Raw genomic sequence first — 14008 nt, 5'->3', positions numbered from 1 at the left:
ATGTACTCTTTTGGGAAAAATAGCTTAGTTATATTTTTGTTGAATTTGAAATTTTCCTGAATTTTTGGGTAACGTATGGGTTTAAAATTATTTTTTTCCAAACAACTACAACTACCCAGTTGTCCTGACAGCATTTTTTTTTTTTTGCTATCAAAAAATTTTAACAAAAAAACTATTTTAAAACCTGATAAAGTTTTTTTTAAAATTTTGCTAGATATTAGAATGTGTTCCAAAGTTTGATTTAAAAATTTGCCTTTATTTTTCTTCAGGAAAGCCTCAAAGAAAATGTAGCAATTGAGTTTAGAAGAGCTATAAAAGAGACTTTTACTTTTAGAATGGAAATTCTTTTCCTTTTCTAAAATGTGTATCATTATTCAATAAGCATGTATGTAACTTTCATTGAAGAAAATATTGCAATATTAATAACCTGATAGGATCCACTCTATCATGTGGCTCTCTTATAAGCTAATGTCATGTTCACACAGTAGTCAACCACAAAACCATAGATAGCAAAATTCAAATTTGGAGAAACATGTTTTCTAAAGCAAACCTCTATTTAAAGCCTATAGCATTTTACAAGGCTCTAACTGCCCCAAAAACATTTTACAAAAATATGGTTTCCTAAGTTTCATGAAATGTGAACCAGATTACTATTTTCCAACATTTAGAGTAATTGACTAAACAGTCAATACAAAGTTGGGTAACTAAATATTGGAAGTCAAGGAGTTAATACACCTCATAAAAATAAATTAAATTAGAGCACCTTATGGTCTTGGTTGTCCAATTCTATTGTTAGTTCCATACCTACTTGGCATATTTGTAAAACCAGTCCTGAATCCTTGGGTTGCTCCAAGGATTGGAGTATTTCTTTTATAAACCATCTTTTTTCCATTGATTTGAAATGCCATTTTATCATACACTAAATTTTCATATGTAGTTAGGTCTGTTTAAAAACTTTGCAGTACATTCCATTGGTGTCTCTGCATCATGTACCAGTGCCACAATTTTAATTATATATATAGAATATATATATTATTGACATCCATATATACATTTTGTACTCTGCTATCTTACTGAATTATCTTGCTTATCACATAGTTTTACAGTGGATTGTCTTGGGTTTTCCAAGTTTAAATCATATCATCTGCAAATGGGTGATAATTTTACCTCCTTCTTTCCAATTTTTATACCTGAGTTCTCTCTTTTCTAATTATATCAGCTGGTATATCATCTATCTATCTATCTATCTATATCTGTCTATCATGTTAAATAATGATGGGCATTCTGTCTTATTTCTGACTTCATTGGGAGAGTATTTAGTGTTTAATTATTAAGCGTGATTCTCCTTGCATTGAGATAGACATATTTTATTATGTGAAAATTGTCCATTTTTTAATCAAGAGTTTTTATCAATAGATTTTGATGAATTATGTTTAAGATCTTTAAGTTTATACAGAAATGGTAATAGGATTTTTCTTCTCAATTTACTAATACGATGACATATTAATGGAGTTCTCAATATTGAACCACCTTTGCAAACTATAAAGATTTGGTCAGGATGCATAATTATTTTAATTTGCTGCTAGAGTCTCTTTGCTAACACACATTCAATCTCTTCCCCACACTCTGAAACCCAAAATCTTTAGAAACCCAAAGTTTCTGGAGTTTAGTGAGTTAAATACAAAAACTCAGTTGTATTAAAACCAGACCTGAGATTATATGAAATTCTTCTTATATTTATTCAGTCTCCTTAGTGTTACTATCCTATATTTTTTGTTGCAGAAACTATATGAACTGCATTCTGTCTAAAACAGGGGAGTTTGTATCTATGTGTTATTTAGGATTTCCCCATTGATAATCACAAGAAAGGATGCTCTCTCATTTCTTTTATAGTTTGTAATCCTTTGACCTGTATAAATATTGAACTCCATAAAAAAATGAAAAGTTTCCTTCATTGTCTCTCTTCTGCAAGAGCTGAAATATTTAAAAAATTATCCTTTTACAAAGGAAATTTAAATTATAAAAACATTTGGTTCTTAAAAATTTCATTCGATAAAGAGGTCCATGAAATAAAAAGTCAAATTGTTTACTTCTACATTTTCACTTCTACTCCTCAATAACTCTTCTGATCATGGTATCACTGTTAAAAATTTGGTATATATTCTTCCAGAACTTTCTCTATGCACCTACAAAAATAACACAAATGGATTTAAAACATAAAAATAATCCAACATTATTATTGATGCCACAGAATAATTTTTATATTTTTAAACATTTAAAAAAATTTTGAACTGTCCGTTCAACTGCATTTCTGTGGTTTTTATTATAAATTTGTATATGTTTAATATATTAAAGATGTTAGCGCTTTTCTTCTCTCCCTTCACTTTCTCACTTCCACTCTCTAAAAGTAATCATTGAATTATTGCTAACATTCTACTAAGTATCCACTTAGCTCTTTTCCTATGCATGTAAAAAATTAATATCCATTTAAAATTATATAACATTTAAAAAGAAAATGTTTTAAACATATCACTTAAAATATATAGCATATACATACTATGACTGCTCTATAATATATAGGTATATATAACAATGTATAGTGTACTGTTAGATGTCCATTACTTGTTTATTTTACATAATAGTAAAAAAGTCAGTATATTCTTCTTAAATGTTGAAATATATTCCCTTACTCCACCAAAGGATTATTAGTTTTTCTCCCAAATCTTCAATGTTAAAACAGTGAAATGCTGAATGCAAGACAAAGTATAAGAAGTAGAATTGCTGAGTGCAAATTACGTGAGATTTTGATAGAAAACGCCTTCTTAAAACTTGTTCCAACATTTTCTCAACCTTTTCTCAACTTTTTCTTGATACGTTTACCAATAGGGGCTATCATTAATATCTAAATTATTACTCATACAAATTTGGTATCTTATTATTTTTTACTCCCTGGTTCCTTTGAGGTTGAGAATAATTTTCCTGCACTTATTAGACCTTTGCTTTTCTTCCTCCATGAATTTCATTGATATATTTTTGCCCAGTAACTCCCGTTTTTCTTTCTTTTCTTTCTTTCTTCTTTCTTTCTTTCTTTCTTTCTTTCTGTCTTTCTTTCTTTCTTTCTTTCTTTCTCTTTCTTTTTCTTTTTTTGTTTATTTCAAAGAGCTCTTTGTATATTAGGAATATTAATAACTACATGTAGCAAACATGTTACTGCTCATTTCAATTATTCTTAGTATTTATCAGGTGCCTCCAAACTCTCTGGTTCTTGTTTGTGCTTTGCTCATCCTCTTTGTTGTCCTCTTCCTTTCTACTTGCCCTTTTGGCTAGTCTATTTCCTGCCTTATTTGCATTACTACTAAACCAGTGGAGACTAACGGAAATAGGATTGAATATTTGAACAGGGTTTCCGACAAGTTCAGTTACAAGGAGATGAAAATTCTTGACTAAAATGTGTATGCAGGAATGTGTGAGTGTTTCTTGTCTACTCCAATTTTTCACACAGTAACTTTTTCTCCAGAACCATAACAATGATTAACTATATATACCAATGAAAATATAGAACTACTGACGTACTGGTTGATGAAATGCGAAGAATGCAGTTAGTCATTCTGAAGCTTCAATGATTAAATATTTAGACAACTCGCCACATATATTTTGATCTAAATGTTTGGCATCTATATACAGATTTTTAATGACTTGGACTACTGAAAAATAGAATGAGTGACTACAGAGCAAGAAGTTGAAGTTAATATTAATTTGCATTCAAAAATAGAAAATAGGCATTCTTGGGATTTACATATAAATATAAAGACAAATATAAACTTAAATATCCACATAATTTTTGAAAGTGTACGGTCACTTTCAAAATAGTTGAAATATTTATATGACATCTCAAACTGGAATTTTTTTTTAAGCAGATACTGTGCTAATTTATTTTTTTAAAATTATAAATAAGACACCTAAAGAATGCTCATTAACTCAACCAGAGAAGCCTGGGACCGAAGATAGGTCAAAGTAATACAATTTGGGGGGAAAGAAAAACAGTCTGGTTATGTAATATTTTTTCAGACAAGTCAATTGAATTGCTAGCGCTTGTAGATGTATAGAGGAGGGAGCAGTAAATATTTATTAATATTTTAAAGACATTGAATTCCTATGTCAATCTTCCCAATGTTCCCCAAATAAAAAAGTTTTGAAATTAGTTGAATACAGAATCTTAAGGTTAGGTGTGGTAGATTCTACAGCTTAATACTTTCATATTATATCTTTAATGCTTCCTGCTCTTGGCAAGTTGTAATTCAAGAAGGTAGAAATATCAATCATGATATACAAAAGGAAATTGTCAGCCAAGATAATCAATATTTATGAAAACTGAAAATTATTTGCCTGCCAAAGTCATCAGCATGGTTGAAAATTTAAGAAAATGTAGTGTCCATCAACAGATGAATGGCTAAACAAAATGTGGTACATATACACAATGTGGAATATTATTCTGCCATAAGAAAGAATGATGTTCTGAGACATGCTACGACGTGGACAAACCTTGAAAACATTATGCTCAGTGAAATAAGCATGGCACATAAAGACAAAAATTATATGAGATCACCCATAAGAGATGACCCAAAAGAGCAGCAAATTCATAGATTTAGAAAGCAGATTAGAGGTTAGCAGGGTGGGGGGTGGGGGTGGGGGTGGTTGGGGGGTGGGGGAGGTGAGGTGGAGAGAGGGGAGAAAATAAAATTAGAGAGAAAAGGAAAAAAAAAAAAAAAAGAAAAGCCACATCTAGCTAGCAAGAGGGACAATTTCATTTGGAAAATGAAGGCCGAGAGAGGTGGTTGTTAAACTTTTAGAATCACAGATATAGATGCGACGAATTCTGCGTTGTCAAAAAAAGGTAGAAAATATTATGACTGTTTACAAATTGAAAGCCATTACTTTCTGCTTTGAATTCATAGAACAGATTTTTATCTTGTTTTCTTTAAAGCTAAGAGAATAATAGATTACTTTACAAATAGTTTACATTACCATGGGCAAATTAATCTCATACAGAATGGCAGCCCATCATGTTGGAAATTTAAGAAACTGTTCTACTTATGGCCTGTCATAATAAACATCTATTTTTCTCCCAGCTCTTCTGCACAGGGGTCATCTGCTATTTCTGTTTTCTGGGCCAGGCTTAGATGGAGAGGAAGCACGACTGGAGCACAGCCTATTTTCTTAGTGAAGATACTGTCATCATTGATGGTTGTAAGGAGTCTCCAGTGGTCCTTGATATGCTCTTCTTTGACAATTATTAAACTCTACTTTTTGAGCACAAATGACCAATTAGTGGCCTTTAAAAACTAAAAAATATAACATCTCATAATATTATATTACAATCTGAGTTGGTCTTCCTACTATTTCTAATTCAGGTCCACTTCTCTTATTTAAAAAAGAAGAAAGAAATTGGAAGTGGCAAGAGGGAACAGAAGTGTTTTTGTAGTGCTTCATAGATGAAAAAAATAGAAAATTTAGCTAACATACCTTGTGCATTCACCATATGTTCATTAGGGATACTAAAGCATTAATAATTAACTAATTAATTAAACAAAATCTATTTGTAATATATATTTTTGTACAAAGATGGCTTCATTTGAAGACAAATTTCTACACTGGCATGGGATACAGAAAAACAGGATAATCTTGGGAGACATCAAATTGCATATGACTAGTTTGTGGTGGCTGATTTAATATTTGACTTAGACATTAATTCTGGATAGGTTTTGATAGGGTTTGGTTTGGGGTACCAAAATGATGTGATAGATGCATATGTAAAACCTATTTCTAAAAATTTGCTCTAGTATGCCCTAATTCTGAGTATGCTATGTGTCCAGACAAGAGTTTTTAACAGCTGTGTTTCCTAAAAGTGAGACAAAGCTAATAAGGGCCACCTAGGGACAAAAAGATCCTCAAGGATCTGTTTAGACAGTTGTTTCTAGAAAAAAAATAGTTTTCTATCAAAGACCTTGTCAATCCTATTTTTAAAGATTGATCAGGTAGCTGGTTTTTTCCCTCCTTCCATCCTTGGAGAAAATGAAAAAGAACAGGTCCTTTTCCACTTTAGACTAACCATTCATATACTTTATGACAGTTAGGTCTCCCCTGGGCTTTCTCTTCTCCAGGACAAATTATGCTAACTCCTTCAGTCTGTCCTCAGAGGTCCTAGCATTAAATCATCGTATTGTTCTTCCCTGTATCATTTCTAGTTTGATATCTCTGCATATGTGATCTGGTTTAGAACCTCAGAAGGATATTTATTTCTACCATCTGTGTCAGAGAGATGGTCACTATGACAGAGAATGTCAGTTGGATTTGGGAGAAAGAGTGGGGGATAAGAAGCAAAAGAGAAGCCAGGTGAACTGTTTAAAATTCAGCTCAATGGATTTATATGATCAGAAATAGTAAAAATTGTATATGGAAAAAATGCCATAAGGATTTTTTCAAAAGTCCTTTGGAAAAATATCAAAATGCAAAATTATTTTTAAAATAACCAGGTCTGCTTTTGTTTATCTCTAATTAAATAATCTGATACTTCTTTTTACTAATTATCTTCTGCAGAGGAAAAGAACAGTAGGTGACCTAACATAATGACAAATTCAGAACAAAAATGTCTAATAGAGGAAGGTGAGCACTGCTTACTCAAGAAAGGACAGAGCGATTCAGCATTAGAGTGATCTCAGCTTATACAAGAGCTAGAACCACTTTTTCAAGCAGATATTAATGCTAAGATTGGGCATTTGTAGAGTGTTACCTAGTGAACCTTTCTTTTTTTTCTTTTTTTGGTAGTACACAGCCACTGTGTAGTGTATGCTGTTGGTTTTGTTGATATGCTATCCTGGGTTCATGGCATTGCATTGTCTTCTCTGCAGCATCACCTTGATATTGGGTATTTAGAATAGTGTAACCATTTCAAACTATCCATTACATGAGGGCCAAAAAGGAACCCAGCATTTTATAAGTCAAGTTCCCCTATAGAAATTACTGTGAAAGCAAGGTTCCACTCAATAAAAACCTGGAATAAAAGCCCTAAACCTTCTAGTCTGTTTTACTTCAATTTAAGGGCATTTGTAATTGACTTTTGCATTTCCTTGATGACTTAACTTGGAACCTAAAATCTTGTCTGTGCCCAATGCAAAACACCTGGCATTCATTCACCTTACTCTCTATCTTGGGTTTTGCACTATGAAATGAGGCGAACTGCTTCATAGTCATCACAGTAGAGAGAAATGCAATCACTACAAAAGATGGTATTAAGTTCTTTCAAATATTCTCCTTATAAATCAATAATAAATAATAGAGATCATGACAAAATCAGCTTACAAGAGCTTCAATTCCTGAGATGGAAAATGCACGATTCTCCCATTGCTGGTTTATTTTCATGTTAAAGTAAGTTCGAAGTATAATTCAGGCAGGCGCATTTGGCCATGCCACAGGTATATCTTACAGGGTTCTTACACTGAATGGTGTGAAGTAGTGAGATATTTGTATTTTGCACTAATCTGTCTTTGAAAGCTAATGCAGTGCGGTCTTACCATTTTTGCAGACGGGACAACATTGCTCTGGTTCATAGACTGGGTTGACACACTCAGGAGCTGCGCAGTCTGCTACAACACAGTGAACTTCATTGCTGGGCTCACAGCGGCACCATTCACATGGAGAGGGCTAGGAACAAATCTAAAATTAGCCCCTTTTCTCCTGTAACTCAATGCTTGCACATTCATATGCTGTCAGAAGACAAAACATCAGTGTTCATCTTGGCTTTACTGTATTAACTCCATTTACCACATGTATGACCATTCTCCCCAGATGGAAGGGAACCAAAACATTCAAGTCAAAGTGGGCTGCCCATGTGCAGCTCAGGTTACTGCGAGCAACTAGAGCACCTGTGTATGACTTTTCCTATGTCTCATGTTCCTGCTTTCCAGGGAAGTGTATGGAAATCTAATATATTATCTCCTGGTTTGGTTTCTGGATGCACTGATTGCTCTGCCTTCCTTTGGTAAAACAGGAATGATACTGGGATGTGTGAAATGAGTTTTTATCATTTGTCATTTTACTTCCTAAAAATGAGGATGACTACTGAGAATCAAGAAAATGGTTATCAGACACCCTTACCCTTGGGATGAACTCTATTTCAAGCAACCCAGATACTAAGTGGCAGTTTTTCAAAGTGAGCTTTAAAGGAGATTGCATTTGGGATGTGAACCTCCAGTACTGCCTCTTGAAAGATTTAGTGAATATCCTTCACCTGGCTTCTTTGCTTTTATGAATGAACTAAAACTGATAAATTTAAAAAGCCACAATTTGAGTCAAAGACTCAAAAAGTAGAATTGAGAAGTGATTAATTAAAATTTTAGGAAGGCAGCAATCAATTTTTGTCTTCATAGTATTTACCAAGCAAGAGTGAGTTTAGGATTTTGTTTCCTTTCTAGAAACTGCTTACACCACAAAAAATCTAAAACAGTGGCCACTCCATGACTTTCTTATCCTTTATGCATTCTAGCTCTCCTTTCTCATAAAACAGAGTTTAGAATTTTGGAATGAAAACTTGGAAGTCTCAAAAGTTATACAATATCCTCACTTCTCAGATCAAGTCATGCATTCTTTGGAAATTCTGCCTTCAACCCTATGTCATACTTCCTCACCTCTAAATTGTCTTAATTAAAGCCCTCTTCCCTTGGCTCAGTGGCTATCATCCATATCCTGCCAGCTCTTCTTTCTTCCTTAATCTAACAATTTGGGTAAAACCAAAGCTCCTTGATTCAGGTAGTCTGTAGGGATGAAAATCTTCCAACGAATTATTTTTTGTTTCATGTCATTTTTGCTTTCTGTTTGAAGAATGATAGTTTAACTTTCAATTAATTTATTTTACTTTCAAATTAAGCCGAAACAAGAGAGAATCTGTGGGAAAAGCATTGTTCTTTCTTAATGTGATTAATAAGTTTATTGAAGGGTGAAGTTAAGCTTTTTTGCCAAGTGGTGAGCTGTGTTCAAGAGTTTCAGAGGAACCTATTCCATAATCCCAATGGCTGGGATTTCCCTGAAAATCCTCTGCTGAATAATCTCAGTAAATTAAGGAAAAAAATTTGATACCATAGTGCAATATTTGATGGGAGAAACTTCAAATGGGGAAACAATGTGAGAGAGGGAAACTCTTGCTGCTCTACTGATCCTTACTTTGTGGGCCTGTGATATATCTTAGTTCCCAAGAAAAATTATCAGAAAGTGTCCCCTTGGTTAATTGCCAAAAAGTATTGCCAACCTTCTGCAGTGCAGTGAGGACTTGCTTGGACTGTATTTATTGCCAGTGTGAGAGAAAAGGAAGCCACTGATGTAATTCCTTCCATCCTGTGCCTTTCACAGCTGTGTTTGTTTGTCCTTCCTGGCTTGCATCTTGCTGAAAGACGGACTGATCTGTCTAACTGAAGTGGACTGATTCTGGGATTAAAGATCCCCTAAAGACTTTAAGTTGTTCAATGTAAAATGTTTAAGTCAAAGTAACTATAGTCTGTGAGAAAGACTTATTAAACTGTTAGATTCAAGTATAGACTGCTGAAGAACGCCAATATGATTTAAACAATGTTTTTAAACAGTATTAGCTACCAAGCATTGTGCTAAGCAATTTATCTATAGTAACTTGTTTATTTCTTGTGACAGCCCTATGAAAGAAATGTTGATACGCTTCCCATTTCACAGATGGCAAACTAGGCTGAGAAAGGTCAAATAGTTTGCCCAATTTCACTAGGCAGTAAGGGGCACAGACAGGATTGGAATCCCGGCAGACTAACTACGATACCTACTGCCACTTGCTTGCCAGAGTCACCATTCTGTGTATCCCCAACCGAGTAGTTATTTTCCAATGCTCTGAACACTTTCCGCATGCAGACCAGATACCGTGGAAAAACAATAACAGCTGAATAATTGATTTATAGAGGATAGGTACCTACTGCTAAGAAAGAGAGTTTCATCAACAAAAGTATTTAGAGAAAAAAGAAAAAAAAAAAAAAGAGAGAGAGAGAGATTCTTAGAGCTCTTTAACCTTTTGCAAATGTGAGTTAGTAGAAAACTGGATGCTGAAGTTAGGTTGACATGAGGCTTGTGTTCCGGGCATTCTCAAGATCTGAACCTGATAACTGCACTGTGGCTATCTGGGGAAATATCTGGGAGAAAAACTAACAGTCACTGGGTCAACAAAGATCCCATGGCATTTGCCCCAAATCCATGGACGCTAGATGTGTATGAATTAGAATTCCGAGAAATACTCTGAGGAAGGACTAAGACTACAAAACTTAGTCCTGATTTTTTAAAGGTAATTGGAGTAATGAGAAACATAAATTAGAAACATCAAAATCCACCCTGGCCATTGGTGGCTTCTAAATCTGCTCTGAAACTGGATTTCTTCATCAATCTTACACTGTTTCAGTCCATTTCTTCTCATTTCAGGTCTCCATACCTTCCCTCTAATCACTCAAATTTAACCCACTGACCTCACACTAATGTACCTTTCTGTTCTCTCTAGCTTGCCAGGCCTCTTGCCTTTCATAATCTTAGTTCTGATAAGACTGTTGTTCTCATGCCCAATGTAACTTACTTTGTTGCCTGTCCCTTCCCCTGCTTTCTTAAAAAACATCGCGCAAACGGCATGAAGTTCCATAGAATGAGTGGTATGGTACTCTGACATTAAGTGCAGACTTTAAAAATCTTTTCCAGCTTACAAAGTAAAACTCTCTGAAAGGGTTGGTGTTTTGAATAAATCTTTACATCTTAAGCACTAAACTGGTTACAAATTTCATTTTATCAGGCTCTTCAAGGTGAAAGAACCTGAAGACTTCTCCATAATACCAAAGATAAAAAAATAAAACTATCCTTAGAGGACCTGGAGAAGACTAGAACAGATACTTGGAAAACATTTATTCTTTCCAGTTTTTTTAGAACATGTAATTATGATTAGTACAGGGTTTTCCTCAGCTAGAGATTTGGTAAGTAAGATGATTAAATGACCCCATCCTAAAATTTTATATGGGAGAAATAATTTTTTAAGAATCCTCATAGAATATTTTATTTCTATGAAAGCTTTGAAAAATAAGGTAAACTTTACTACATATACCTTTTCATAAATTTTGATTAAAATTAGAATTAGAGGTTAAAGTTTATATGTTAATTTATATGTTATATAGCCTGAGTGTTATACAGCTATTAATGTTTTGAAATATATAACATGGAACACTGTTTAAGAAGAGACTGTGCACTTTCCTGTAATTCCAGTCATTGCTGAATCCATATCTTTTATGGCAAATCCCAAGGCTATCCTGGTTGCCCTTAGATTACATAAGCATTTCTTATTAGAGATATTTACATATTTTATAATTAATAGGGCAAAAGGGACTCTTTCTGAAATATTGGTTTAGGTGTCTAGAATCCAAATTTTCCTCTCAGGTATTAGAATAGAAACATGACAATATGTATCTGTTTAAAATCTCCTAACTTCTGAAGACCTTGAAGTTGAAATGCTAAAGTCACAATGATTTTTGAGAATTCTTGGAGAATTGGAGGGGAGGTACCAGAATCCAGGAAGCAATGGAATGCTCCATGATTTTTTAAAATAGGAAAAGTTGCCTAAGAACTAGAAAATTAAGTTACTGGAACAACTGCAGGAAAATTATCAAATATGTTCTTTGGGAAACTAATGCAGTCATCACTAAGGGTCAATATAAGATTGTTAGGATGTGTTATTGCAAACTGATTGCAAGGAACTTTCCTTATGTTTGTAGAAAATCCTCATTTATTTTGTATTCTGAATACATTGAGACTTACTTATCCGTCCCTGAGAAGAGCCTGGACATTTGGTCCATAGAAAAATACCTCAAGATATTATTAATTATGTGATGGCTGTTACTGGAATTTCTCAAAAAGTAACTAAGAGGAAATGATCACCATCTATAGGGCTTGCCATAAACATTGAAACCTCAGAGTGACAAGAGCTATGGTAATGTTCAAATATATATTTTACTATTTTAAATTGATGATATTTAAAATAAAAATGCTTTCACAAGTTCAGGAGTTCAAAATTAGGAAAATTAGAAAAAACAGTTAATTTGGCTGGCCTTGTTTGGTGGTTAAAAGCAGTGCTTCATAGTCATAATGCTTGGGTTCCAGTCTCAGGTACTTTACTTACTGGCTGTGTCACTTTGGGAAAATTACTTCAACTCCTGTACCTTAATTTTTTTTACCCGTAAAATGAGAATAACAAGAGTATCAACCTCATAGAGTTATTATGAAGCACGTAAGTATGTAAGAAATATAATATTTGTCATTATATTATTATTAGATACATGCATACTTAGCCAACAATGGCTTTCTGAAAAAAAAATTCAAAAAACATAAAATTGAAAGCACAAGATGCACATTTATTTTTAAACAACATTTAGGTTATTTCTCTTGCTCAAAGTGGAATCTGATTGCAGAGGGGGCTGCAATAAAATTTCATAGGACTTGGTTTGGTGGGGAGATTTTTGATGTATTAGAATTAATCATGTCAGAAACACACTGAAGAAAAATTATTATTAGAATCCTCTAGGTAAAGAATAGTTGCGAATGGTTAAACTGGCCATTATAAATCACTCAGGAAAAAAAGAAAAGCAATGAAACCATTTTCTTTTCCTGAAGTCTCATCATTTAGCTGTCAATTCAAATGCCATCTCTCCACAGAGATTTCTGACTGCACAGGTAATACAGCCCCTTCTATCATATCTCTCCTTCGCTTTGCCCATTCAGATTACTGAGCAATTATTGATTTGTATTTTTTGATTTATTTGTTCTTATCTCCCTTCCCCAAAGATTATAAGCTCCTTATAATGTATTATCCATTGCTTTATTCTCAGCACCCAGATGACATCTTAGCACATAATAGATTCTCAAATATATGTTAACTAACTGACAACATACTTTATTAATAATGTATGAACAATTTGTATTTTCTTATTTAAACCACACCTCTGGTCATCTTCATCTGTGTTCACTATGAATGGAAAGGATTCTGATTCATAAGGTGTGTGCTTTTTATTTAACTATTATAAAGGGTACTTTTGTGGGAAAGATTTTCGAGTATGAGTCATGAAATAACTTTTTGGGTTCCAATATGATGGCAATAGACACAAACTCACTCTCTAAAGATAATTTGAAATTCGTAACGATAGGTTGTCAGATTACAAAGTAAGTCAATCTTCAAACACTCCATTGACTAGATATCTATAAGAAGATGATTACAGACTTTATCGAACAAGAAAATAGCATGCTAACTAAATTGAGGTCAATAATACATACAGAGGAATTGCTAAAGGGTCTGAGAAAAAACTAGTCTTATTTTATAATGTGTATTGAGTTTAAGATAGTTGCATATTAAGCACAGTGACTTTAGCACATTTTATTAAACATTTATCAGGAAAGAGCCCAGATTTTAAACATGTCCATTTCCTAAAAATTGGGTTATAGTACAGGGCCCAACAAAACATATCCTGAATATTCTGAGAAATAAAATTTGATCCTGAGAAGGCCCTCTGTGAATACTGTTGAAGGCTGAAAGAATGGATGCATAAATGGATGGGATATATTCTAAGTGCCAAGTTTTAACATACTAACTGTATCAATGGTTTTCCTTCTGATCTAGTGATATTAGGCCTCTTACATCATATAATGCTACATTACTTGGGCAAAAATTATCAAAGAGAATATAACTCAGTTTGCTTTTTTTTAAAAAAAAATTCTCATTGAACAATTATTTAAAATCTGATTTTCTCTACAAAGGAAAAGATACTGCTTTAAGAAGCACTCTTCTTTTAGAGTTAATTTATGGCATGAATTTCATCACTTTATGGAACAAATCTCATTACTTTCAAACTGTGTGAGAAATTTGTAAGACTCCATTTCAAAGTTGCTGATGCCTGTCAGGAATCTCACTGTTCACTTCATT

At 33.4% G+C, this 14008-nt stretch overlaps 1 protein-coding gene across 2 annotated transcripts in view; it reads right to left on the bottom strand.

The window, feature by feature from the left end:
• Positions 1-14008, bottom strand: part of VWC2L (von Willebrand factor C domain containing 2 like) — a 150903-nt gene that overhangs the window by 119331 nt on the left and 17564 nt on the right. Inside the window, exon 2 of one of the 2 annotated variants that reach the window (XM_037850011.1) lies at positions 7572-7701. The exons of the other annotated variant lie outside the window; for it this stretch is intronic. Within the exon in view, the coding sequence (XP_037705939.1) occupies positions 7572-7701 (130 nt within the window). The remainder of the gene's footprint in view (positions 1-7571; positions 7702-14008) is intronic. 2 annotated transcript variants of the gene reach the window in all.

This window comes from Choloepus didactylus, chromosome 9 (genome assembly GCF_015220235.1).
Source record: "Choloepus didactylus isolate mChoDid1 chromosome 9, mChoDid1.pri, whole genome shotgun sequence".
Taxonomy (NCBI): Eukaryota; Metazoa; Chordata; class Mammalia; order Pilosa; family Megalonychidae; genus Choloepus; species Choloepus didactylus.
This window is presented reverse-complemented; position numbering and strand designations above follow the sequence as displayed.